The sequence below is a fragment of the Tympanuchus pallidicinctus genome, unplaced genomic scaffold (assembly GCF_026119805.1).
Source record: "Tympanuchus pallidicinctus isolate F22 unplaced genomic scaffold, pur_lepc_1.0 scaffold8, whole genome shotgun sequence".
Lineage (NCBI taxonomy): Eukaryota > Metazoa > Chordata > Aves > Galliformes > Phasianidae > Tympanuchus > Tympanuchus pallidicinctus.
This window is the reverse complement of record NW_026294802.1, coordinates 7,664,980-7,691,786: the sequence shown is the minus strand read 5'-3', so window position 1 is coordinate 7,691,786 and position 26,807 is coordinate 7,664,980. Positions and strand designations below refer to the sequence as shown.

Genomic DNA, 26,807 nt, shown 5'->3' with positions numbered 1-26,807 from the left:
CCCAAGTGGGGGGTCAGCCTCTTCTCCTAGGTAACAGCAATAGGATGAAAGGGCCTTAAGTTGCACCCGGGGAGGTTCAGCTTGGATATTAGGAAACATTTCTTCTCAGCAAGAGCTGTGCTGCAGTGGCACAGGCTGCCCAGGGAGGTGGTGCAGTCACCGTCCTGGAGGTGTTCAGGAGCCGTGTGGATGTGGCACTGAGGGACGTGGGCAGTGGGCATGGGGGGATGGGATGGTTGGACTGGGTGATTTTAGTGGTCTTTTCCAACATTATAATTCTACATTTCTGTAATCCACCAGCTCTACAGAATGACCACATCTCAGCAGCACTATTTGTGTTTGGAGTTGCTCAATTTTCTGCTTTCGTTCTCACCGGGGGCCCGGGACCCACGGCGGTGCCCAGCGAACAGCGGGACACCGCCGGTCAGGGAGCTGCACTTTTCTTCACGATGCCTCTTTAAGGGGCGGGCCGGCACAGCCCGCCTGCAGCGATCGGTCGGCCCTGCCCGCGATCCCCGCCCCGCGCCCCGGCGTCCGTTGGTGGCGGGCTGGCGGGCGATGGTGGCGGGCTGTGCAGCGCGGCTGCTCCCCCTGCCCCGCTTGGGCCGGGCCGCCGGGGTACGGGGGACGCTGCCCGTGTGGGCGGCAGCGGGGCGCGGCAGGCTACGGGCCGGGCGCTGGGCCGCCGTGGTCTTGGCGGTGCCAGCCGCGGCCGGGCGGCGGGAGGGGCCGGAGCGGTGGAGTGCGGCCGTCCGGCCGGTGTGGGCTGGGGAACTCGGCCCGGAGCGGCCGGCACGGGGGCTGCTGAGGCGGCTGTGCCTGGTGCTAAGGCTGGGCTTGCGGGCCTGCGTGCTGCTACTGCGCTTCGGGCCCCTGCTGCTGCTGTACCCGCTGAGCCGCCTGCGGCCCGGCCTGGCCTTCCTGTGGCTACGGCTGCTGCGGAGAGCGGCCGAGGCCGCAGGGCCCACCTGCATCAAGCTGGGCCAGTGGGCCAGCACGCGCAGGGACCTCTTCTCCGAGGCCTTCTGCGATGAGTTTTCCAAGCTGCACGTCGAGGTGAGCCCGCACCCCTGGGGTCACACCGACGAGCTCTTGAGGAAGGCCTTCGGCGAGGACTGGAGGAGCATCCTTACGTTTCCCAGCCAAGAGCCGGTGGGCTCAGGCTGCGTGGCACAGGTGTATAAAGCCTATGCCGATCTCGCGGCTGTCGCGGCACCCCCGGCCGAGGGGCTGGCGCGGAGCTCCGAGTTACGGACTGCCTTTGAGGCGTGGGAGGTGTCGGGCCTCAGCGGCCTCTTCAAGTGGCTGAGAAGGAGGAGCGAAGGGATGTGGGAAGAGAGGAGCGGCTGCTCCCTGAGAGGTCCTGTGAGTGGAACACCCCACGTGGAGCAGATGGCCACGCTGCTCCCGAATGCAAATCCGTCATCAGCCAGACACCTCACACCTGTAGCTGTTAAAGTAAGTCACGCGTCTTACTGGCAGACCTGTGAATGTAGAGTGCATGGGACAAGACAAGGAAGATTCTGGTTCTGATGGAGAAGAGCTGGCTGGATATGACCAAGTGGAGCAATGCTCACTTCCCTCCGTATACTGTTTTGGTGCTCTGGTTCCAGCCAGCTGCAATCCAGGCAGCAGTGTCCCCAGCTCTTTTCAGCTCCAATACACACCCTTTCTGTGGCACCATTTGACACGGCACCTGGATACCAGAAACTGCCAGGGCCCCATATATGTATTAAAAGAATGAATATAAATTGTTTCACCTTTCAGTAAATGAGACCCATTCTTTCCTCATATGGAGAATTCTGGAACAGATACGTTCTTTCCAGCAAAGCTTATTAAAAGAAATTTTATGTTGGAGCTGTTCCAAATACTAGTCTGTACTACATGGCAGGAAAGGGGCAGAAGAACAGAAACAGGGGAAAATGGCATTGGGTGAAACTTCAGGCTCTGGGACGGAAGTTTTCCATTTGAAAATTATGCAGTGTTTCTTCACAGCTTAATTCATGGCAAAATAAGAATTATTTTGAGGACTGTCTTGTGAAGCCTTGTTAGTTCCCAGCTTTATAGGGTAGGTTCTGTTCATTTCAAATACTTAATTTTAGCTGATAAAAATGGACTGTCATTTTTACAGTGTTCTAGGAGTTGACTTGCCACCATTTCTTCTTGTGCAGGTCCTGCACCCAGGGCTAGTCCACCAAGTTCAGATGGATCTGTTTCTCATGAAGTTGGGTAGCCACATCATTGGACTTCTCCCTGGATTCAAGTGGCTCAGTTTGACAGAGATTGTAGAAGAATTTGAGAAACTTATGCTTCAGCAGGTGTGTGCAATGCCACGTACTGAAATAAAACTGTTTCTTGCTATTGATTGGCTCTTACTCCATCTATGTTATTACTTTTTAAAAGATTAGGTGGAGGTTTGGTTGTTCTTTCATTATGATTTCCTGTAATCAGGCACATAAAATTACTGTAGGAAAACTTATGTGCTCACAGCATAAGAAAGCAAAGCTACAAAGAAGCTTAACAATCGTTAGGAAACTTAAAATTTGTTTTATAACTTGAAGTGTGTTTTCTAGCAAACTGGAGCAGCAGGTTAGCATAACTGCAGTCCTGTTTGCAGAATTATGAAGGAAAGATGAACACTGGTGAAAGACCTCTCTAGAGGAAAAGAATCTCTGAACAAGTGCTCACGTGTTTTGCTCTTATCCTACAGTTAAGTTTACAATCTGGTTGTGCTGGTCATGTTTCCTAGCCTTGAGGAATACATATTAGCATAATTAACACCCTTTTAAATGAGGTATTATTCTACATTGTATCATCATCAGAATGGTAGTGTGAGTGAAGTTAAACTTTGCTCTGAAAACATGTCCCAGTTCAGTAAGTGCTGAAATATCCTTGCTGCCAAATTCACAAAGATTTCACTGCAGTTAAATGCTTTTATGTTTGTTAAAATGAACCATTATCTGCTGATTACATTTTTTGTGTTTAGATATTGCAGTGTCAAGTCTTTCAAACTCTCAAAATTTGAACTGTTTTCTATTAGTGCAAGAAATTCTCAGCAATCCATGTTGTAAACTGTATTCAGATGTGACTGAAGGTCATTAGGACTAGTTTAGTGGGACAGAACTCTTGCTGGACTCTGAAAACTTGGGATGAGGAGAGTGTCTCATTGGCCTGTTGTCATTTTGTCTTTGAAAGGACAAGAATTATGTCTGGGATATTTCCCACAGCCCAGTGAGGGAAATGAGGCAAGGTTATCTTTCCTCCCACATCTTGAGCAGTGATGGTGGACAGGAGAAGGTTCTGTCCACCCTACCCCTCAGTGGGGCTGAGGCTGGGGGTTCTCATAGTATATTATTTTGTATGTGTTACATTAGATTTCTTTCGCTCCAGCTGCCCATCCATCTGTTAATTGAGGCTAGGCCTGCCAGCCTGCCTTGTTATTTGGACAGCAATCTTTGGTTCCTTCTCACCCTTGAAACTAATGCAGTCCTGGTCTTTTCTGAGACGCTATGCCTGTAGTATTTCTCGGGTATTTTTGAGGTGCTGGGTTATGTGCCACTCGTTACTCAGTGTGTTACTCTGTTCTCCCATCAGGAAGGCTGTAAGCTTCTAAGAAGCATCGCTCTGTTTTATTTTCATTCTGGCTTTCTGACCATGTTTGTAGGCATTGTATATTGCACTCTACAGACATATCCTAATAAAAGGTCCCAAAGATCTAACTGCATCTAACTCCCAATCTGCTTTTCCTTTTTCTCCTTGGAGATCGACTTGCACTACGAAGCCAGAAATCTGGAGCGCTTCTGTCAAAATTTCCTAGACGTCGATTTTGTGAAGTTCCCAACTCCTGTTCGCCCTTTGGTGACAGCAGATGTTCTCGTGGAAACATTTGAGGTAAGAATTGCATCTGGGAGCAGTGGCAGCAGGGAAGAGTGCTAAAGATGCATCTTTTGAGAAGTAGCAGTCACAGGCAGGAGGGTGTTCTTTTTTGCTTATAGAGATTGGTGTCCTTCTTCAGTGTCTCTTCTACTCTGTTTGTAAACAGTGCATCCCAGTAGGCAGATGGTGGACAGCTCTATACAGAAGTAAACTCTTGGCCTGAAACCAAGCAGACCAGCAGTGTGTGCAGCCACCATGTACTTGTCTGTGCTTTGCAAACCAGCGTAACGCTCCAGCTCTCCTGTGGGATGGGTCAAAGCACAGAGCTCAGCAGCCCAACACTATCTGATGCTTGCCTGACTTTCCTTGTGAATGTTTGAGTCATGGACCAAAGCTACTCTCAGCCCTAGTTTTTGTGCATGCAATTGTGGCAAGGGTGTCTCTGCCCCAGGCTGTGCTGCACACTTTTTCTAAAGAACAAACCCTTGATGTTCTCATGTTTACCATCTTGTTAGGTACAGTCCCAATGAGCTGGTCCTTTCAAGGTTATTCTTACTTTCTTTCCTTGTCTCAGCACGTAGGTAAAGGTATGATTGCATGTGGGACTCAGGGTGTATTTGATTCCAGGTCTTTTTTTTTTTCTTTCCTTCAGGAGAGTGAGCCTATTTCGCACTACCTACACACAGAGGTTGCCACAGAACTGAGGCAGAGACTCGCAAAGATGGGCATGGACATGCTCCTAAAGATGGTAGGCACTTGACAAAGGCTGGAAGTGAAGGTTATTTTCCTGCAGAATCTTTTCTATTGGGGTAATAAGACACTGTGGCTAAGGAGAGAACCTGTTTGCTCCCATATCTTCTCCCCTTGGACTCAAGACACATCTGTGCCTTTTGGAGCCAGCTCGTGGATGTCAGGTATTGTGACAACCCAGGACTTGGGCTGCCAGGTGCACTGTGCAGCTCCTGAACTGACAGAGGGAGGGTCTGTGCTTCACATGCAATGTAAGACATGACCTGAGTAAAGCCTACATACAGCACTTCTGCAGGCTTTGACGTGGAGCACCTTTAGCTGCAGAAAGGAGATCTGCTTGCACGTGGCAGGGTCCCACTGTGAAATGTGATCAGAGCATTGTTTAGCAAACCCATTGATCCATTTAATGAATATTCACAGATTGCCCAAGTGCTGTAAAGTACCACATAATTAGAAGATGCCACGTTCTCTGCAGAGGGCTGTGGATGCAAATCACAGGGAAAAGAGAGAAATTATTCAGTTATTCACTCCTATCCCAAAACTGTCTTTTTATAGAGAAGAATTAAATACGAAGTAAAGAAAAAAACCTGTCCAGATATAGCTTTGAATTCAGCTTCTGGCTATTTAGTTCTTTCATGGCCAAGACAATAAAAAACGAGCTGGAAGTGCATGCATAAAATTAATTTGCTTGTGAGAAGCCATGAGAAGGAGCAGGGAAGAGCTGCAGATAACCTCAGTGTTGAGCAAGTGAGCAGTGGATGTCAGGTAAAGTTCAGCTGGTTCTTGCAATATTGTGCTAAGGCAATATTGTGCATAGGGAGGCTTGCAGTTATAACTTCACATAGCGTGGTAGCCTCAAATAGCTTTTACCATTCAGAAGAGCAGTGGTAGAACTGCAGTAGTTTTATGCTAATGTTAGATCTGATTAGCTCTGAAAAGCAGAGAAATTACAGCAGCTTCTGATAAAGATGTATAGAGTCATGAGTATAGGACTGTAAATATGAACCTATTGTTTGTAGTTCCTTAAAACAATGAAATGGACATAAAATGATCAGAGGTCGTTTTTTAAGCAATATCCCCCAAACCCTCTTATTTTTGCACTGCTGTGATTATTTACATGAGAATTAGACAAATGCATAGGTGAAGAAATCTACCAGGTGCAAAATAACCTCCTTGGGGTAGGAAGTCTTGCAGCCTCAGATTGCCAGGGATGTTGTTGGAGAAGCATTGCCTTGTGCCTTACCCTCTTGCTGCTCCTTTCTACTTCTAACTGCTGTCAGAGACAGAGAAGTGCTGTGTACGTTTGTTTCCTCTTCTAGCTTATTTCTTTTTAACTTATTTTCCTTACTTTTCAATACAGCTGTAATGTATGTTGATGTGCTGGAGTAGACAAAGGTAGCCATGCACTCAACCCCATAGCAGTGAATGGCAAAGTAACTGTGTTACTTGTTGCCAAGGCCCACCACCCTACACTGAGCATAGGGCTAATTGCTGGAGAGAGCTACCTGCTGAACTTCTCACTGTTCTACCTCACCTCTCACAGATGGGCAGGATTGCTTCACACAGCTCTGCTGATTCTCCTGGAGAGAGTAGCACTCGCACTCTTTCAACAGTTAATCTTCGCCAGAAACCGCTGGCTTTGTTGCAAATGTTGCACATGAACAACAACAGGGAACAACAACAGGGAACAACGGACTGCGTGAATCCATGCTGTCTGCCTGGGGCTCGGTGTGGGCACGCGTTTGGTGGGAATCCACTGCTCTAAGACTTGCTCATCTTCTAGGTCTTTGTTGACAACTTTGTCCACGCGGACCTGCACCCTGGGAACATCCTGGTGCAAGGCAGAGCCTGCGTCAGCAGCAGCTGCAAAGAGCAGACGGCCATCGTGGATGTGTGTGACACCCTCGTGCTGGAAGTGCAGCCGCCCTTCAGACCGCTCTGCCTGGTGCTGCTGGATGCAGGGATCGTGGCGGAGCTGCAGAGCGCTGACATGCAGAACTTCAGAGCAGTTTTCACAGCTGTGGTGCAGGGCCAGGTGAGGCCTCTGTCGCGGCAGTTGTAGTTGATGTGGCAGTTGAGGTTGGGGAATGGAGACAGCTGGAGAGCCTGGTGGCCAAACTGTAGTTCTCTTTCTGTTTTCCTTTACAGTCCTCCCCAGGGGTGCAGAGCTAGCACCCCTTGCTAGCTTGGAAAGCCTACCAGACAAAGATGCACGCCTAAAGCAGCAGGCTACTGAAATGGAGTGAGTTCAGTTGCCCAGGAGACTGAATGTATTTGACAGAAAGCAGCTACTGCCCCTCCTTGGTTTAGAGTGCTTCTGGTGTCACTTACGGCCACTTGGGGTTTGCTCATAGAATCATTTGAGTTTTGTGACGCCTCCTATAGCTGGAAGAAGAAGGCTTCATCAACAGGCTCCACTTGATTGGGCAGCCAGTAGCAGACCCTATCCATAAGGCTCCCTTTGTTATTGTCCTTGTTCTAACTCTCACCTGTAACTTTTGATTTGCTCATGGCTATTCTCCAAGGACAGGTCTCCACACTCCACGCCTTTCTTGATAAAGAGGACAATGCTTCCTCCCTTCCTTCATTACCTGTCTCTACTGAACAACTTGTAGCCATCAATAGCCACACTCCAGTCATGGGAATCATCCCACCAGGTTCCAGTGACAGTAACTACATCATGATTTTCTAGTAGTTTTCCAGCTCCTCCTGTTTGTTTCCCAAGCTGTGTGCATTGGTTTAGAGGCACTTCAGCTGGGCAGCTGGTCCTGTTGCCTTCATGGAGGATAATTCCTTAATTCCTTTGAAGTATTTCCCTTGAGTTTCCCTGTTGCCTTTTCCTATTGTCTCAGTGGTCCCTGGCTTGTTAAGATTTCAGCTGTTCTGCAGTGGTGCCAGTACATTTCCAGGCAGCAGGTTGAGGGCCCTACTAGCACTGTGTTCCTCTAACCTAGCTATCCTATCCTATGCTTTATTGCAGGTAGGCTGACTATCATCCCCATGCTCCCTTCAAACCTACTTTAACACCCTGCAAATGAGCCCAGCTAGCTTTTCCCCATAAACTGTCTTGCACCTCTGAGAGAGGTGAACCTCAACTGGTTCCTGCAAGCCTGGTGTCATCTGGGCCATCCCACTGTCAAAATACCCCAAGTTTTTGTGGCAGCACCAGCCAGGAAGCCAGGTTTTATGGATTGGATCGCTGCAGTTCTTTCAATGTCCTTACCCAGTACAGGAAGCAGAGGAGATGATCCATGCCCTCAATTCATTTAGCTGATGTCCCAAGGCCCTGGAGTCCCTTTTGATGGCTTTGAACTGTGTGTAGCTACTTCATTGCTCCCCACATGGAAAAACAGTAGTGCATAATGATCTGTTGGCAGTACCAGGCTAGGGAGTTTCCTGGTGATGTATGTCCTTTACCTGAGCTCCAGAGAGACCCTCTTCTCTAAGAGGGTCTGCCTGAAATATTGAGCATTCAGTTCCCTGCAGGGAGGAGTCACTTACAACTAATACCTGTCTCTTTTTTGAGGATGTAGCCTTGATACTGGGGGAAGGCAGGCTTTTCTAGTTTTGGTTTTGTTGGTTCCTTTAGTGTAGGTGGGCTGTTATCGTTCACAGACAGGCATTCCACCCCCACAGCCTCATACCTATTGTATGAAGGCACCTGGGGGAGCAGAGTGGGCATGGACTTGCTTCCATTCTCTCTTCTCATTTAAGTTCTTGTCTTCAGGCTGGCAGTGAGGGGATACGTGCTGCCACAAATCTTGTGCTTTCTTCTGCAGTAAAACTTTTTTTTTTCTCTGCCCTCAAAACACACTTTAACCTGCGTTTCATCTTGCAGCCCTGCTGTGAGGCTGAGCAGATCATTCACACGCTTGCATCTCACACAACTGTTTTCACCTCTGCCACATGGTGCCAGAGAAAGGCTCAGGTACTCTGTGCAGCTGGAAGCCTGGATGGCTGAATGTTTGCCTCGGAGTTCAGCCTGGGTTTTGACATCCTTTTTGATGAGTGCAGGTAGTCTGTCTCTCTGTCAGGTGGATACCATGACTGGGCTCTCTATTCTCAGTAGGTGCTAATCCTGCACTTAGACCATGAAACCACCTACAGACCTTACCTCTGCAGCCTACAGAGTGCTTGCCCTCCCTGCTCACCCTGCCTGTGTGAACTGATGTGCTGCACCATGCCCTGTTTGTCCATCCTGGGCACCGTGTTCCTGGTTGCTTGTGCTCCTTAAGGGCTGCCTGTGAACATGTGGTTGGATTCCACCATCCTTCCTGGCTCTACCTGTGCTGTATCAGAGCTGCCTCTCTTTGGGGCACTGCACTTCTGACTGGGATTTTAACTGGGATTTGTCTCACTTATTTGAAATACACTCTCAGATGGGCTAGAGAATCCAGTGATGATGTGTCCTGTTGATTTTGTGATAAAACATAATGGCATACTCAGCTCTGGGTTGGATGGCTTACCAGTGGATAGGAGGGACAGGTTTTACCTCAGTTTATTTATCTACAGAGGCATAGCCAGGAGCTGGTGCTAGAACCCAAGCATTCATGCCCATCCTGTGCTGCCAGACTTCTCAGCCACTAAGCCAAAGCTGTGATCATTTAATTACCCATCCTTGTGCCTCATGTTGGATGTATTAAACAATATGCAGGTGAAAAAACTTGTACACCAAATCTCATTGCCAAACCTGGGGCCTCTGGCTCTGTCCACTGCTATGAGACAACTCATCCAAGAAGAACTGTAATTTCTCTCACAAGTGAAGGTTGGGTACTGCTCTTGCCATGCCTTTCTCACCAAATGTGCTGGCATCGTCACTTTCCTCCAAAGTGTGTAAATGGAAGGCTGAACTTGGCCCTTAGGGAAAGGTTAGAGGATGCTCTTCATTACACTGTTATCTCCACCTGTAGTCCTGCTGGCTTTCTTTTTCTCCTTGAAACTTCTGACTGAGAGATGATCTTTTTTATATCTTCCCCTACAAGAAAAATAGAGCAAGGTTCTGCCAGATATTCATTAAAAATTTTGGCCCAATTCTGCTCTTTCTGCACCTGGCTTCTGTTGGTTGCTTGGGTGTCTTGCTGGAATGGGAGAGCGTAGCCCTGGGAGTTCTCCCTGCAAAATGCCTCCTCCAGGAACCTTTGCAGCAGATGTCTTTCAGGTATGATTTCCAGCTCCAGACCTGCTGGTAACAGTGATCTAGTTCCGCTGATTCTTCTTTTCCATTTGTTTCACAGGGGGAGAAAGTGGCAGAACTGATTCTTCACCATGCTCGGGCCAACCAGTGCCAGGATATTGAGCGATTCAAAGCTGAAATGGCAGAACTAGTGACCAAAGTTCGAAGGAACACCATTGCCCTAGGAAAGGCAAGTCCACAAACCATATCCCGCCCTCCTGTAGCTGTACTTCAGTGCAGCTTGGCTTTTAAAGTGGTCCAGGTGGAAAGGCCAGCTGTGATCCCATCAGCACCATGCACTACTTGGAGCTTTTAGTGTCTCAGATGAAGTTAAGTCTCTAAAATCTCTTCCTAATTCCCTCTAACTAAGAATGAAACCATGTGTGTTTAATTCTGTTCTTTAGATCTCTAACATCTGCAGTCCTCTGTGAGGAGTAGTCACTAAACTGTGTGTGATTCTGTGTAAACCTGATGTTACAGCTTGTATCCTTTTGGTAAAGGCCAGCCTGGCACTTCATAGAATGTAGTACAGAGGTATTGAGGAAATTAATGGTTACCGTGTATTGCTGTAAGGTTTGCAGCCTTACTGGGCTGGCAAATAAACACACAGGTCCACAGGTCAGAGCTGAACTCCTTATACTGGGCAGGGTGGAAAAGATCACATCTTGTTGGCCATCTTCAGCCCAGTAGTCTTGTCCCACCACTAGCAGTAAGGGCTAACAACACTTTGAATCCTACCTGTCATGGATGTGGCTCAGTTGTCTTGAACAGGGGTACGCTGAACAGCCGTTAACTTTTCCTTTTGTATTCCAGCTCCAGGTGGCAAATCTCCTCTCCAGTGTCTTTAAATTACTGATGACACATAAGGTGAGGAGCTGTCACAGTCTGCTTTCAACAGCTGGAAGTTCCCTGGGGAGGGAGAAGTACTGGGATTGCAAAGGACTGATGAGGAGGGGGACTGTGACTATAATTTCTTTGTGCCCTGGTGTACCTTCATGCAGTGGTAGCACCTGGCTGGGAACTGTTTGTATACAGGCAGAGCAGGGGGCTGTTTCCTCTCTAGTACCTACAGCTCTTTTGTGGCCCTTCAAAAGGTGAGCTGCTCCTTACCTAACTGTTTGTGTTCAAGCAGGTTGGATACTGCCATGGTTTAAAGGCCCATTAGCAGTAGTGAGTAATCCTAACCTTCTGCTGCTCTAGTATGGAAAATTACACGGAAACGAGAAATAAATTTTTGGGTTGTCTGAGGGTGCTTCCCCTGAAACTATGTTCTTATTTTGTACCTGCTTAAACTCTGCCCCACTTCTCTCCCACTTTGCCAGAGCTCGTACCTGTGTGAAATGAGCTCAGAAGGTCTGCTGTCTCTTGTGCTTCTAGGTGAAGCTCGAGAGCAATTTTGCTTCCATCATCTTTGCCATCATGGTTCTGGAAGGTCTTGGTCGTTCACTGGACCCTGAACTGGACATTCTAGAGGCAGCTAAACCACTGCTCATCAGAACTGCAGCTTCTGTCCTGGAATAGACACTCGTGGCTGCTGCCCTCTCATGGTGCAGGGTTACCTGTGGTACCTGTGAGCTGACAGGAGGAAGCTGAAGGTGAGAGCAGTTCCACGCGTCATGGAGGAATGCCACATGGTGGTAACCCTCCATACTCTGCCTTGAACCCTGTCAGCTAAGCAGCAGGCATGGGATCTTCGTGAGGTCTGAAAAGGTCTGTTTCAGAAGCCTTTCTTTTCCAGGAAGATTTTGCACAGATGGAGAGTTCTGACTCTTACAATTATGTGGTTCTATGAGCTAATATGCTCTGGTAGTTTTTAACTGACATGTCATGTAGCCTGTGTGTAAAAGATCACTGTGGGCTGATGAGGAAACCAGTCTTAATTGTCTAAAAGTCTTTAATAAGATGTTCAGTGATCAAATTTATTTTGAAATGAATTGGGTTAAATATTAATTTGCTGGCTGATCTGTCAATATGGTATAAAAAAATGATGTTCTGATGCCACCTAAGCAAGTAATTCAGGCTGAAAAAAGCCAGTAAGCCTTTTTGTCTTTTGTACTTCTATTTTGATTGTAGAATTGCCCTGAGTTCCTGTTCTTGGTCATTTTGGATGATAAAAACAGACCAGTATATTGATTTTTTTTTTTTTTTAAACTATACTGTACAATCATGTATGTATGGCAGAAAAACTAATTCCATAATAAAAACAACTTTGGGGAATACTTGTACTGGTCTCAGTTTTCGTTGAAGCTTTAAAAAAGGCTTAGGAAGGCTTTCTCCTTGCTGTGCTGTCCTTCCCTGCCTCCCAGCCCTCATCCTATGCAACTCACAGCCTTAACTCATCCATAGAGGTGTGGTTTTTCTCCTTGGGCAGTTTGCAAAACAAGGAGTCCAAATACTTTCCTAAAGGATGGAAAACACTGTGAATGTTTAAATCAAATTTAAGCCAACAAATGAGCTACATCATATAGCTTTTACAGTCCGTTATTTTAATAAAACTCCTAATGTTATTTTATGGCCTTATTTTTATGGTAAGATACGTAGCCTATGAATGATTGGAAATATTGTCATGCTAAATGCATTTCCAGATAGGCTTCATGTGCAATTGCAGCCACACACGGCTCTGTGCAGTTGCCTGTTCTCAGCTGGTTAAGCAATGAAGAGAAAGCACATATGCAGATGATCTGTTTAATGGTGATTATAAAACGATGATTAATGATACATAAATGAAGTCTGAAAAATTAATTTAGAGTTCTGCTCAGTGTATTTCATGCGCTTCCATCATGAAATACTCCATTTTCAAATGTTTGAGGATAAAAAGCAGCAGCAGAGTTTAATGGTAGCTTTCAAACTTTCTGCTTGAGTCTAAGCAGGCTCAGACTCAAAACTAAGTGTGTTATTGTCCTAAATAGTGCATGATTTTGAGTAAATAACTCTGTCTATATTAAAAAAAAGCAGAGCAAGCAACCTCTGAACTTTACACTGAAGATAATCTCCATGTGCTGCCAGCACCCAGTAGTGTGTGTGTGCCCTACTGTGTCTGTACCCAGCGGGTGCCACGCACAGCACTGCAGCCTGGGCTCAATCCCCATCTGTTATGCAGCTCGTAGGCACAACCACTCACACTTGCACCAACAGCAAATATCAGCCAACTTTATCCTGAGGTGAAATAGAGCTTAAACCAAATGGTTTAACAACTTCATTAAAAAAAAAAATAACAAAGTCAAACCTTTACCTTATATTTAGGTTTATCTTTGTTTCCTGCTGCATTTTTTTAAACACATAAACCTCATGCTTATTATGGATCCTGAAGTAACAAATACTCCTTTTAGCTGTGAAGACCTCAGAATAGTTCGTAACCACCTGGATGCCTTAGCCTTCATTCTGTGGGGGAAAGCAAAGCACATACCCCTCAGTTAGCTCTGCTAGAACACAGTCCAAAACTTAATGCTAAGAAATTGTTGGCCGTGCAACAGATTAAGCAGAATTTCAGAAAAGAACTCGCAAAGGGGACTTCTTAACCTTCTTATTTTTAGAAACTACTATAACTGAAAACGTATTCCTGTAACAGGGATGAATTTTTCTAATACCTGTGCTCTTGGCTGAGTGATATTCCAGAAAGCGCGTTACGTGTTTCCAAGCTGCAGCACCTCAGTTTTGTACCCACTTTGGCTCTGGGTGCTACATAAAACAAGGTATCTCATGTATTTTATTCCCATTACTTTATATCTTAGCACACCTTTATGAAAAATAAGAAGTCCCTTCATTGTAGTTCTGGACGTGGTACAGTTTGCTGGGGCACTCATTCTTGTTTCCTAAATACCCATTTGAATTAAATCATTTCACTGCCCAAAGCTGATGATAATGGCATTGTGACACCTGTATTTGACACCTGCATTTTATATGGTGACAACTGTAACTTCCTCATCCCTTTTGTGAATGAAGGCACTGCTACTGATCAGAGCACAATCATTAAACTCGTCTCTCCTTAACGTTGTGTAACAGCATCTCTTGGTGTGCCTTATTTTTTCTGTCCTGGAGAGGGAAAAAGATGGCAGCTTATCCATGGGAGCATCTGACACCACATGCCTCACTATCAGAAGTGAGCAATGCACTTGAACAGGGGCCAACAGGAGCAAGTTACATCTTGGGCTCCAGGTGGTAACTCTGTTTTACCCTGCAGTGGGAATGGGGAAACTTGTGTAATGCTGCTGGCTATCCTGGTTTCTTACACAATTTGTTCACTCATTTTTCAATTTGCCATTTTGTAGCATCCTTCTCACTTATTTGTGGTGTAGCCTATTTATTCTGATCGTGTGCCTTACCTGCACAGATACGCCTATCTTTCTGACATAAGATATCCAGCTTTTGGAGACAAGCAGACCAAAAAATGAGATAATAGCAAAATAGAATCCCTTGCCCACCACTGGGTTTGGTGATTCTCCAAAGACAGGTATTTCAGAAAATTAACATTTTTGTCACTCTAATGCCTAGAAGCTGTGTCTTCTCTTCTACACACACACGCACACACACACTCTAAGTCATTCTTTTTCTAGGGAAGTGACCTACATTTTCTGGAGAATACTGACAGTGGAAGGATCTACACTCACTTGCAGCCCAAGCTGGATGGTTCCAAGCTGCCTTACCAGGTTTTTGGGAGCAGATCTCACATTACTGGATTCCTGCCCTGCCTCCTACAGCAGTTCTGGACCTACAGCAGTTGCTGGACGTAACCCAACTTCATCATATGTATGGACCTCTTTCCTATGGATCTCTGCAAATCAGATGCAGTGGGACACTTGCAAGTGTCAGCTGCAATAATGGAAATAGCAATGGACAACTGATGCTGTATTTCAGCATGTACATTTACGTTGCTGCACTTTTTTTTTTCCCCAACCAACCAGTCTCCAAGTTCTCCTTCCCTGTACGTCATGTAACACTAAGATTGCAAGGTAAGTCACACGACAGCATCACGTGGCTTTACTTACTATTTGATGTTGTCCTTGACCTTTAAGAAACGTGCTCTCCTGGTCCTGTTCTGGAAGAAACACAGAAGGGCAAAAAGTGTCCAGAAGTCAGCAGTGGAAGCCTCTCCACGCTTGTATTTAATTCCCCTGCAAGCTGCTATAGCAGGACATAATCTGTATCTGTGCCTTCTACCACTTGAGAGACTCATTCCCAGGGAGCTCCTTCTGACCTTTGTGTTTTTCACTTAGTAAAGTGTGTGACCTGTGCTCTCACTAGAGAAATTCCTTTCTCTGTCATTTGCATTTTGAAAGCTGTTACAACCCGACATCCCTCTGCCAACTTCCAGCTCTTTCATAGCTCTACTCTGTATTGTCCCATGGCACTGTCATCAGTCCTAAACTACAAAACTAAACAGTACAGATGCTGACTCTGTGGGCTCCTACAAAGCTGGCCCTATTCAGATGCCTTTAGGGCAGGATGGCAGCACTCTAGCTATTAAATACCACCATGGCTTTTGGTTGCAGAGATGAGACTTCAGTGGAGTTGTTGCCTATGCCTAAAACTGAACAACAGTCTGACCAAGATGAGAGCCTATGCCACAGGCAGCTGGACCAGAGCAGTTACTCCAGGAAGAAAGACTGGTAAGGGACAGAGCAGCAAAAACACATGCTGGCTGCAATGGAAGGGAGATACATGATTTCTCCAAGAGTTGTATTTGTCACAACTGCATTCTTGCACCCAAAGTGCAGCACACTCACACATACACACACACTTGTGAACTGATCAAGTGCCTGCTTACCCACTGCAGTTTCCTTACTCTAGTAGTGATGCTCGGAACATCAAAAGATTCTGTTCTCTGAGGTATTGCTGGAGGTCACAGTGTCTTTGTTCTTCTTTTTGCATCTTCTCATGTAAACGATCTCTGTTCTGGAACACTTTCCTTTTGGCAGCCTGGTGATGCTTTTGTTGCCTGTCCTGCTCCTCTAAGTCTTGTGTCAGCACTGCTTGCCGTGACTGCATTCTGTTCCTCAAAAAATCCTACATTAAAAAAAATGACACTTGCAATTGCGCAGCCAGCTTTAAGTCTGAATTTCACCCCCAGTTATCGCTGGAATAATGGCATAATTGATTCATTGATTCATTTCTATTTATTAATGACATAGGGGGTCAGCAAGTCTGTGGATGAAATCAAGCTGATTGGTCAGCTGATACTTCAGAGGGATCTGGATGGGCTCAGAAGGTAGGCTGATGTGCACCTCATGAAGTTCAAGTCCAAATACAAGGTGCTGCACTTGTGTCAGAGCAATCCCATAAGTAGAAACTGAAGGCTGAACAGACTGACAGCAGCTCTACAGAGGACTTGGCAACACCGATGGAATAAAAATTGGACGTGAGCCAGCGCTGCCTGATTGCAGCCTGGAAAGCCAACTGTGTCATGGGCTGCATCAAAAGATGGGTGGCAGCAGGGGGAGGGAGGTGATTGTCCTTATCTACACTGCCCTCGTGAGGCCCAATCTGCAGCACTGCATCCAGGCCTGGGGACAGTGGCACAGGCTGCCCAGAGAAATTGTGGATTCCCCATCTTTAGAAGTAATCAAGGTGGGGTTGGATGGTGCTTCGAGCAACCTGATCTAGTAAGAGACGTCTCTGCCATGGCAGGAAGTTGATCTAGATGATTTTTAAAGGTCCTTTCCAACCAAAACCATTCTATGATAATTCTTTGTATGCAGGAAGGCTACTCCCAGCACAGATACAGATTAAATTCCTATCTTTAATTTTTATACACGTTAAAGAAATAATAATTTTCATGTACATATCTCCAAATGGTACAATTATACTGGATATACAGGAGAGAAAGATAAATATGCAGTGCCACTGCTGGAAATACAGTACATGTAAAACTTCCTTGAAATTTCCCTTACCAGCCTTTCTTTTTCTTGTTTAAAGCTCCGCTCATTGAGTTCTGCAAGAAAATTCTCTCTCTGCAGTCGCTGTGCATGTAGGAACTGCAGCCTCTGACTTAACTTTCTGCTATCCTCCTCTGCCAAGAAGGATTCCTTCTTGCTCCTCTCTGACTGAGCAGCTTGCAGCAGCGCCATGTGCTGCAAAGCTCTGTTTTTGTGCTCCAGCTGTTTCTCCAACCCTTGCAAAGTTCTCTGATACAATTGCTGCCTGTTTACAAAACAAAATTTCAAAAAGTGCATAAGATGTTAAGCAGACATTCTGGCCTCCCCCCCCCCCTTTCTCTGCCTTGGTAGGCCCAGTCTGAAGCACCTCCAGCACGAGAAGGACATGGAGCCACTGGAGCAGGTCCAGAGGAGGACCATGAAGACGTTCAGAGGGCTGAAGCACTTCTCTTATGGAGAAAGTTGAAGGAATTGGACTTATTCAGACTGGAGAAGAAGAGGGTCTCAGGAGACCTCATTGCAGCCTTCCAGTACATGAAGGGAGATTGTAAGCAGGAGTGGACCAATTTTTTTTTTATACAGTCTGATATTGATAGGACAAAGGCATTCCTGAAAGAGGGGAGAGTTAGGTTAGATGGTAGGAAGAAATTTTTACTAAGAGGGTGGTGAAGTGTTGGCACAGCTGCCCAGAGAAACTGCGGTGCCCCATCCCTGGAGGTGCTCAGGGCCAGGTTGGATGGGGCCCTGGGCAGCCTGAACTGCTGGGTGTAGCCCTGCCCATGGCAGGGAATTGGAACTAGATAAGCTTTAAAGTTTTCTCCAGCCTCAACTAATCTATGATTTAAATATGCCAGGCATCTTATGAAGGTTAAACCTGTATCCTAAACAGAGGCAGCAAACTCCCTAAATGGGCTGGTGCCTGATGTTATCAGCTAACTGCAGTCACATTCACATGAATGCACAACCTGGTAGGGATGTGCGCTCTTGGCCCTGAAGACCAGGAGTGAAGGAAACAGGCTGTAGGGACCAAACTGTAGGGAAAAGCCAGGCAGCTAGGTAGCTTTATGTATTGCTGGTGGTACTGCAGGAGCAACAAAAGAAATGGAAAGAAATAGGCCGTGGGGGCAAGGACCTGCTAAGCGTAAGGGCAGGGGGTAGAGGAGGCAAAAGGACTCCAGCTCTGAGGATGAGACCAAAGGGAATTTGCCCTCAAGGTAATGCTAAAGGCTACAGCTGGTTTGCACCTACTCACTCATGCACCAATTCATTCCCACTAATGAATCTCCCTGAGCACTCTGCAGGGACTAGCATAACATGCCATGTTCGGAGACTGAATGAGAATGCAAGGAGTGAGCATTGTCAACCATTTGATATTTATTTCCAAAAAAAACAAAACCAGTTGGCTCTGGTTTATTACCTCTGGTTGTTCCTGCGCAGCTGACGTCGGACAGCATCTGCCTCTTGCTGCTGCTGCCTCTTCAACTGCCTCTCTTCCTCTTGGTGCCTTTTGTGCTCAATCTTGGCCTTGTTGAGGTCCATCTCTTCCCATCTCTCCTGAAATGCACTGTTACGCACAGATTTCTAAGAAAAAAAAATGTATTACAGATTCCTTATCAGATATTGTTAGAAAGAGAAATATCTGCCTCCCTCTGAGCAAACACAAATCCTCCTGCAGCTCTAACTCTCTGTTGCCCAATATTTCTGCCCATAGTCAAGAAGTCTTGCTGTTTTCTTTAGTAGTATCCACATTTCTGGGCAGTGTTCCTAATTTGAATTTTGAAATACACTGTGCTGTGTGAAGGAACACTCACAAGGCTTCTCTTCACAGATACAGTGCAATATTTACTTCTGTTATCCTTATAATGCCCTACCTGACGTAAACAGCAAGGAGACCATCAAAACTCAAACGTGCTCTAATTTACATTTCTACGTGCAATGCTACAATGTGATGGAAAGTACAGCAATAATAACAGAGTGGGCAGGGATCTCCAGCAAGATCCCCTTACCTCCACTGCCAACCTTTACATGAGGTCTGGGAAGTGGTAGATCCTGGCTCCAGCCCTTCTGCTCACTCAGGTACATTACATGCACCTGAGCTCCCCTGGGTTGGCCCTGCCTTCCCACCGCTGTCTCAAGCCATGACTTAGCAGTTCTGCTCCTACACCATGGCTGCTAAAAGCTAAAATAAAGTTTAGACGAAATACTTACTCTCTCAAATGCTTTCTCCCTTGTACTCCCAGCAGCAATTGGCATGTTCCTGCCATTAGCCACTCTTCTGCAAACCAAACGTTCTCTGGAAAGAACTGGAGGGAGATATCTCTAATACCATGAGCTGGGAAATGCCACAAGACCTTCAAATCATGTCCACTGCCTCCCTATTATTACTGTCCCTGCCAGTCTCATTGTTATTATAGGAGAGGCTCTCAGAAATGCTGAGCACTAATAGCAGAAGAGCCCAGTTCCTGTACACCACTGAATGGAAACCTTACCCTTCCACTTACGCATAAACATTATTCTACATGTGCATGTTTTTTGTTGCAGCAAAAATCTTTGGGAAAGAGATCAAATGGGAGTATAATCTCACTTGACATAAACAAATCACCCAGTCCTAATAGCTAAAAGCTACTGGATCAAATACTTACTGAAATGCTTCTGTCTTTTAGAAGACTTAGATTTGTGAATCTCCCAGCTTGTGAACTGGAGGTGCTGCGTGGTCTCTGTACATGCAGGGCTGATTCAATGGCCAGGCTGTCTTTCTTTAGTGACTGATGCACTTGGTCAAAGAAGCTCTGTCGCTGGAAAGGACACAAGGCACTGGCTCCTTTGGGAGAAGTGCTCCTTTGGGAAGGTTGAACTGGAGCATCTGCCACTCTGAACTCAAAAAGACCTTTTAAATAAATTAAGCAGGGACACAGCAAGTAGGCAGCTTATAAAAAGAAAGAAGATTTTAAAAGTCTTTTCACACGAGATATGTTCAAGCAAGACTTTTATAACAAGTATTTTTTTTTCTCTGACAAAATGAGATGTTTCTTAGTCTCCATAGAACAGGTCCCAGTGCTCCAAAAAACAAGCTTGCCATTGCAGTCAAGCATGTTTTTTACAGGATCACTTTAATACAAGATAATTGACTACACTTACAGCTACTCAGCTTAAGGGTTTATTTACGTGTTACTTTGTGGACAGGCACGAGATTCTTCTGCCAGTGCTCTGAAATAGCCAAAAATGATAAATATCTTGATAGTGCAAAGCCTCAGCTATGAATCCTACTGAGAGACAGGAGAAATCAGCATGTGCACAACACTGCTAGCACAGTTCCCTAGCTTTTGGGTAACTGAGAACATGGGCAGAGTTTGCTTGAATCTTCCTGATAAAGACAGTGTAGATTGAGAGAGCAGTTACTGCATGGAACAATGCAGGAACATCAGCTGGGGGGAAATACACCCTTATGTTTGACTGCATTCTCCCTCCACCAGCACTGCAACTGAGCACTGCAAAAGCCGTAGTACTTGGAAAAAGCTCTAAGCCTTCAGAAACCTTAGTGAAATGCTTGCACTTATCCCAAAAGTAGCTTAAATGAGAACAGTACCAACTCGATTGAAATCACGATCCAAAACCTTTTGGATGATAAGGGAACAACAGTGACATTGCAAAGCAAAAGTTTTCAGCACAAATAAGAAAAGGGGTGCTTCCTGTAGAATGACTCTGGTGAAATCATTTTGCTACGTCCAGTCATAGCTAACACTACAGATGACTTTTTAAAGCGAGGAATTTTTTTGAATTAATAATATTTGTAGTAAGTGTTACAATAAAAGTTAAGAAAACCCCAAAGCTGCTACTGTAATAGCTTTAAAGGCAAAAAAAAAAAATGAAAATCAAACCCAAATCACTCCAACTTCCATCTGGAAATAGTTTCACCCTGAGAAAAAAAAAGCACATCTCAAGCCAAACTACATTATATCTAGGGTGGCACTAACATTTTTGTTTGACACACTGGGAACTACGGCAGTAGAACACTGTGGCCCTCCACAACGATTCTGTGTGGAAAGCCTTATGCCTGGATAAAATAGCTACAATTTCACTACCATGTTTATGTTTAAAATGAGCCTCTGTTCCAGCATCCTGCTGCCTGCTGCCTGCTTCTTCCTTGTGGACTGACTCCATCAAGCAACTGTCTGTGTTGACAGCAGTATCAACCATTGTAGCATGAGCCATCTCCCTCTGAGGACTCTAGAAATACGAAGAAATGCAATCATAATCTGACCTGATGAGGAATAAGATAGCTTTGTGAACTTAGAGTGACAGATCTTATGTTGCAACTGAAGTTTGGGAAGAATTAAAACAAGTGGGGTAGAGTTCTTCACTAAAGAAACAAAGAACCCTTAAATAGATAAATTTCTCATCATGTTTCTGTTTTCCCCACATCTTCAAACGACCTAGAAAGTGGCCTGGAATTGTCTGGAGGAGCACAAAAAAGATCAGGCCAGAGAAGCTCTGACTGGAAGGCAGCTGCATTCCAGCTCTCACAGAGCAATGGGGCAAAGCTTGGCAGCAGTTGGTGCACATCAGCCTCCTCCTTCCTGATCCCCACCCAGTGCTCTGTTCACAGGCACCAAATCAGCCACTAACATCACAAAATTCACTTTTGGTCTCTGATTCACAGAAGTGATACCTGCACCCTGGGCGATGAAATCTTTTCATATAATTATGCCAAGGACTGCCCTGGTATGGAGGAATCCTTACTATAATCCTTATCTGGTATGAAGTTTTTCATCTGACATTTTTTTGTGCCTTTTTCACACAAAGGCAGAATGTGGAAGAACTGGGCTAGACACCACACATCCAGTGACAAAGAACAGCAGCTTTTAGCTCCTTCCCAGGTCAAAGGAGTAGGAATACAACTACAAATAAAGTCAGTCTCCATTCTTTAGGAGGCATACATAAGGGCCACATCCAAAGCCATTAGTAATTTTCTGATACCAAAAACAGAAAATGTAAGCTAACAAAAAAGAAATCATGCAGATAGCAGACTACGTGTTAAGAGATGGTATGAAATACCATTTACCTTCTTAGGGCCTAAAACCTCACTGTCCTCTTCCAAGCAAGACTGAGCATCTTTTGGAAGATTTTCTGTCATCAAGCTCTTCTCTTCATTTTCCTCTTCCTCTTTGGAAACACCTCCTGAAGGGGAAATCCTCACTTCAGACAGCTGCTCTTCTATTTTCTTGCTGAGCTCTTCTTTACTCAAGGGTGCTCCTGGGATGACGAAATTTTCTTGCTGCACTTCGTGCTCTGTAGGCTGTGGGCTTTTGCAGGCTGCAAGGCAGCAGTGGGGAACTAAGGCACACCTACAGCTGCACTTAGTGCATGGCTGAACTGAACACAGCCGCCATGGCCAGCAGTCCAGCCCTGCGTGGCCCCGTCTGTAACAGCCTGAAGCTCTGTAACCTGGTGCCACAATGTATGGGTAGTCCAAGCTTGACTCCACCACCATCTGCCTGGCTGCCAATGGCATCTGCAGTTCTAGGATGATGCGCTCGCTTAAGGGCAGAGGAATCCACAGAGCTTGGTCAGAAGATACCTCCTTAGTTTGCCCATTCCAGAAATTTACAAGCACTCCTTTTCTATTGTGTGCTGAGCACATTAAAAAAAGAAAAAGAAAGAAAAGACAAAGAACATATTAGAAACATCAACCTGCGTGACGTCTCTCTCAGAGACCAGATGATCAAAATGACTGCTTGTGTTACACACAATTTTGTTACAACTTCTATGAGTTTTTTACTTAGAGGTTTAGAATTCAACCTTTTGAATTTCCTATGATACACAACAGCAAAACTCCCTCTAGTCACAGTGAGCCAGGAGCTTACTCCATAAAAGCTGGAAACCAGACTAATAGCTTATTAGGTGAAACTCATAAGGGCCAGGAATATTTTTCTCCTTGTGTTGGCAGGTCCCCCCTCTCCCAGCAAAAACCCTCAGTTTAGGTTTCCATTCACAGAAGAAAGCAAAGGTTGGTGCTGGGAGCTGAAAAAGTTTGCCACTGAGAAAAAATACCCACAAACCAACCAGGAAGAGAAACCAAGAAGCAGTTGGAGAATTTTTCACAGTCGAGACTGTTCCATCTTTTCTACATAGCGGCCATCAACTGTGGCAAGACTAGAGCTAGAAAGGAAGGCAGTCCCCCATACCTAAAGGTGTCTCCTTGTTCTCCATAACCTTGAGCACAGTGCCCGGGCCAAAGCGTTCAGTGTGAGCCTCCCATGGGGCCAAGACTCTGTCTCCTGGAGCAAGGCACCGCTGCGAGGCACCTTCGTAGTGCAGAATGTCGTAGAGAGGTGTTTCCTGCATACGAAGCTGCACCTTGCCTTTCAGTGGGCAACTTTTGTCAAATTCAATTAAAAAACATCCCCTGGAGCCCTACAAGAGTAAAACATGCAGTTTGCAAGACAGACGTCTGGGTCCAATTAACGGCCAAACACAAGTGCTAAAAGGAAAATGGCAGAAATCCCAGGAAGCAGAATGTGATCTGTGAATGTAGTTGTCCTCTACCACCAGGTTTTTCACCATACTGTATCCATATGGGATTTTAAAAGTAATTAAAAAACTGTGGCTTAAGGGGCTTAACAGCCTTTCCCTTCCTTTCTTTTGGGACTTAGATTTTAGTAGGTTAACCTGGCTCAGAAGAACACAGTTGGCACTCTGAGAAAGAAGCTCACCAGGAAAATCATCCATCAGAAGAGCAGCCAAAATGAAGTACTAGGTATGATGCAGCTAGAGACAAGCAAAGCAAAAGGATAAAAGATGAGGGAAGTGTCACAGCTACCATGAATTTGAATGCCTTCACTTAAGCTTCCAGCAATGGGTGTGGGGCAGATTCTACTGCCAAAATCTCAGCCTTCTCTGCAGATCTGGGTGCATTTACATGCTGATGGCCAACAGCTATTCCACCCCTCTACTAGGATCACAATGTATTTAACTAAACTGTGAACTGGAAAAACGAATTGGATTTTTAAAGAAAGACTGCAGGGGACATTTTCTATCTGGTATCCTAAATCATGTCACAGAAACACAGAAGGAAGAGATCGATGAAAGCCCTCAGTTCAGTCAGGAGAAAGCAGCTTCTGGAGGTGGGTGTTTTGAATTACTATTACTAGCAGACAATTGGGAAATGAAGGACTTGTTTGGTTTGACTGTTTCATAACCAAGGAAATTGATGGATTTCCAGACTGCTTCTGCTTGCAGAACTCTTCCCAGTAAATATCCCATCATCATCAGAAAAAAAGGAAAAAAAAAAAGATGAAAATAAGATACGGAGAGAGAACTGTGCTGTATCACAGGAGAGCAACTCTGCACCAGGGCTGTGGGACTGGCAAGCCATGGCAAGGGCAAGAAAAAAGACTCACTGAACAATAAATAACTACCTTCACTTGTCGTGCGATGTGGCCCAGGTAGTAATAACCATCAGCTTTCCTCCTTGCCAGCACACGAGCCCCCCTTATAAAACTGGAAGCCTCTGGGGATGAGTGAATGAAGTTCCATCTTGCTGAGGATATCAAGGACGTACAAATGGAGTCTGGGTTCCATGCACAAACAGGAAGGCTGTAGAAAGCAAATACCAGGAGACTCCAGTAACAGTACTTCTGCAGCTTGCTGTAATGAAAACAAACCAAACCCACATGGGATCTCTCCAGCCCCCGTCCCTCATAGCTGCCTTTGTTTCCTAGCTTTTTTCCTTCTCTGCATGTGACTCATTGACAGCTTTTGAACTTACTGTGTTAATGGACATCCTGGCAGCACAGAGCCACAGAGAGCTTTACTGGCTGTGTGACAACACGGGACACAGGAGGTGTGCATGGAGATTATCTGGAGGTGGGAAGAAGACGGAAGCACAATATGAGCAACACGAGGCTTTTGAACACTTAAATCTTTAAGCAGCAATGTTATTTATAAAATGGAAATTGCTTTCCAGTGTGGTACTTCACTCTGATTTAAATATCACATCATTTCTTTTGCTACACAATGCTGTTTAGCTGTACTCTCATCACAAACAGTCTTGATCTTAAGTAGCGGAGCTATGTGGCTTGGGGAGGAGGATGGCATGTGAAATGTTTGAGAATGATGACAAAGGTAACAAAGTGCCAGGGACAACGAGAGGAGTGAAAGACAAAATAGAAGGAAGTAGGGAAGTTGTGAGGACAACCAAACTACGAGCTCCGTATTACAGCATTCAGTTTTTGTGAAAAAGAAATGAAACAAAATGTAACAAACTTATATTGCATTAATCAAATGTTCAATAAAAACAGCAGTTCAGTAGTTTGCCACTATTCCCTGTGAAGCGTTGCTGAAATTAAATTGTCTGTAACAAAACTGAGGAGCAGGGAAGTTAAAATCCCAGTAACTACATGTACCTTAAATCTTTGTGAGGATGGACATGTAAACTCATGTTACGTCAGTGGAGGACTGTTAGATGCAGCAGCTTGGGATGTTAGAAATTTAGAGCTCATTTAGAAAAATATTATCCATATATTATCTATATATTTAATTAAAAGATGGTATTTTGCCACTCTGCCTATAGGTAAAACCACATCAAAGTCTATGAATGAGAGGTAGGCAAAGCTGTCAAGTCACCCAGAAAAGAAAGCATACAACCAAGGCCTGGCACCTGTGCTTTCCTCTGGCACCTCCAGCTGCCAGTGACAACTCCTTGCATGTGCTGGTTGGCAGAGTTCCCTGGAGCCACGTGATGGCCCTGCAGAAGCAAGTATTGCTAGGCCAAATTAAACCTGGATTTGACCCCAAGTGTCTGTGACAATGCCTTTTGCTTAGAAGCTATGGGGAATGTTCCCTTTCCTCTCAGACAAAGACTTCAGGTACAAGTAGTGTACAATTAGAAGGTTGGCTATGCCAACATGTTGCCTTAGGCCACCACAGAGATGCCAGATTTACTTAGTTTATAAATTACCAGGCAAAATAAGGCCACTGGAGCTCTCCTCCAGCTCTGATGGATGAAATGCCATCCAATAAAGGTTCAGGAGGGATAACCAGTATGCACTGTACCTTTGCAGGAGCAGCAGGGGGGGCTTTGATCGCTTGAGAGGACCCCCCACTTTGTCTGGCAACTTCCTCCATGACTTGTTGCTTGCCTCCTTCACAGGCAGAGTCTCCCAGTGAGCACTCTGTGGATACTGGACACACCTGTTGTCCACAAGAAGTTGATTTCCTCCTGTTCTGCAAGTACATCAGTGAATAGCTACACAGACTGGTGGGCTGTGGCTCTAAACACTGCAGATAAGCCATATCTGCTCAGGGTAATGTAGGTATACAAGGAATCCATTCTGCAGAAGTTCCTTAGGCAACATTAGGAGTTGGCAACACTGTGGAGCTGGATATGCTGACTCACAGAAACAGCAAGGAAGGTGGAGTGAAGACACTGAGGCCAGGCTCTATGATACCATGATCAGGATGGGAACTTGATGTTAATATGGAACTAATAAGCCTCACTTTTGCCACCCTGAGCCAGCAGCGTGCCATTCTTTGACAAAACACCATCCTCTGGGTGAACTTTGTTCATTGTACCCTCATTATGAAACCAAACCATGCCTCCACCCTAAAAGCAACCTGCCTCCAAGGTGCAACCACCTCTCACTGAGCTCATGCTCCGAATTTCTCTGTAACTTTAAAAGCGAGGCAAGAGAATTTTACAGCATTCATAAACAAAGGCACGTATAACTGGAGTCATTTAAACTCCACGTGAAAAATAAAGGAATAGTAGTACAGAAACGGCTTAAGAGAGGGAGGGCACGGTTGCATAGGTCTGGGATCAGCTGATGGGCTGAGGGTTCTCTTCCTTCCACAAGGACTCGTGATGGCACTTCACCAGGAAACTCAGAAATCTCTGTAGAGTTGCTTTTACAACTTCACGTGAAAGTGCTCACCTGGGCGAGACGTGAATTCCTTGACAGGGCATTTCCGTACTTGGCCAGGTCACAGCAAGGAACTCCCTGCAGCCGAGGCGGGACTCAGCAGCACAGCAGAAGCCCTGCCGCTCACCTCCGCACTGCACAGCGCTGCTGCCTCTGTCCGCACACCTCGCTGCGCCGTGCCAGGAGCGCCCCAGGCCGCCTAGCAGGCGGGAAGCC

General features: G+C 45.6%; 2 protein-coding genes across 4 annotated transcripts; one reads left to right on the top strand and one right to left on the bottom strand.

Annotated features, from left to right (window-relative positions):
• The first annotated feature begins 294 nt into the window (after nucleotides 1–294).
• Nucleotides 295–11,981, top strand: ADCK2 (aarF domain containing kinase 2). Its single transcript, XM_052668582.1, has 8 exons — nucleotides 295–1,458; nucleotides 2,172–2,318; nucleotides 3,763–3,891; nucleotides 4,529–4,624; nucleotides 6,410–6,661; nucleotides 9,861–9,989; nucleotides 10,613–10,666; nucleotides 11,177–11,981. Exons 1-8 carry the CDS (start codon nucleotides 310–312, stop codon nucleotides 11,318–11,320), a joined length of 2,100 nt encoding a protein of 699 aa, XP_052524542.1. The 5' UTR covers nucleotides 295–309; the 3' UTR covers nucleotides 11,321–11,981.
• LOC128073533 (uncharacterized protein C11orf16-like) lies at nucleotides 11,891–26,761 on the bottom strand. 3 transcript variants are annotated; one of them, XM_052668579.1, is made up of 11 exons: nucleotides 25,726–26,761; nucleotides 24,440–24,531; nucleotides 24,090–24,267; nucleotides 22,857–23,085; nucleotides 21,734–22,302; nucleotides 20,754–20,898; nucleotides 19,314–19,558; nucleotides 18,089–18,252; nucleotides 16,687–16,936; nucleotides 15,564–15,802; nucleotides 11,891–14,834 (listed from the first exon to the last, which is right to left on the bottom strand). In XM_052668579.1, exons 1-10 carry the CDS (start codon nucleotides 25,963–25,965, stop codon nucleotides 15,578–15,580), a joined length of 2,337 nt encoding a protein of 778 aa, XP_052524539.1. In that variant the 5' UTR covers nucleotides 25,966–26,761; the 3' UTR covers nucleotides 11,891–14,834; nucleotides 15,564–15,577. The 3 variants fall into 3 exon arrangements, with proteins under 3 accessions (XP_052524539.1, XP_052524538.1, XP_052524540.1); XM_052668578.1 differs by having other exon boundaries at nucleotides 11,891–13,180; XM_052668580.1 differs by lacking the exons at nucleotides 11,891–14,834; nucleotides 16,687–16,936 and having other exon boundaries at nucleotides 15,715–15,802.
• Nucleotides 26,762–26,807: the final 46 nt, after the last annotated feature.

Bases quoted from the DNA above. Each gene is read 5' to 3' on its own strand.
- ADCK2 (XM_052668582.1), top strand. From the start codon at position 310: ATGACCACATCTCAGCAGCACTATTTGTGTTTGGAGTTGCTCAATTTT. The intron at 1,459-2,171 runs GTAAGTCACGCG...CTTCTTGTGCAG, and splicing joins TCACACCTGTAGCTGTTAAA to GTCCTGCACCCAGGGCTAGT. The intron at 3,892-4,528 runs GTAAGAATTGCA...TCTTTCCTTCAG, and splicing joins TTCTCGTGGAAACATTTGAG to GAGAGTGAGCCTATTTCGCA.
- LOC128073533 (XM_052668579.1), bottom strand. From the start codon at position 25,965: ATGGCTTATCTGCAGTGTTTAGAGCCACAGCCCACCAGTCTGTGTAGC. The intron at 24,268-24,439 runs GTAAGTTCAAAA...TGCTTTCTACAG, and splicing joins CCAGGATGTCCATTAACACA to CCTTCCTGTTTGTGCATGGA. The intron at 23,086-24,089 runs GTAGTTATTTAT...TTACTCTTGTAG, and splicing joins ACATCGCACGACAAGTGAAG to GGCTCCAGGGGATGTTTTTT.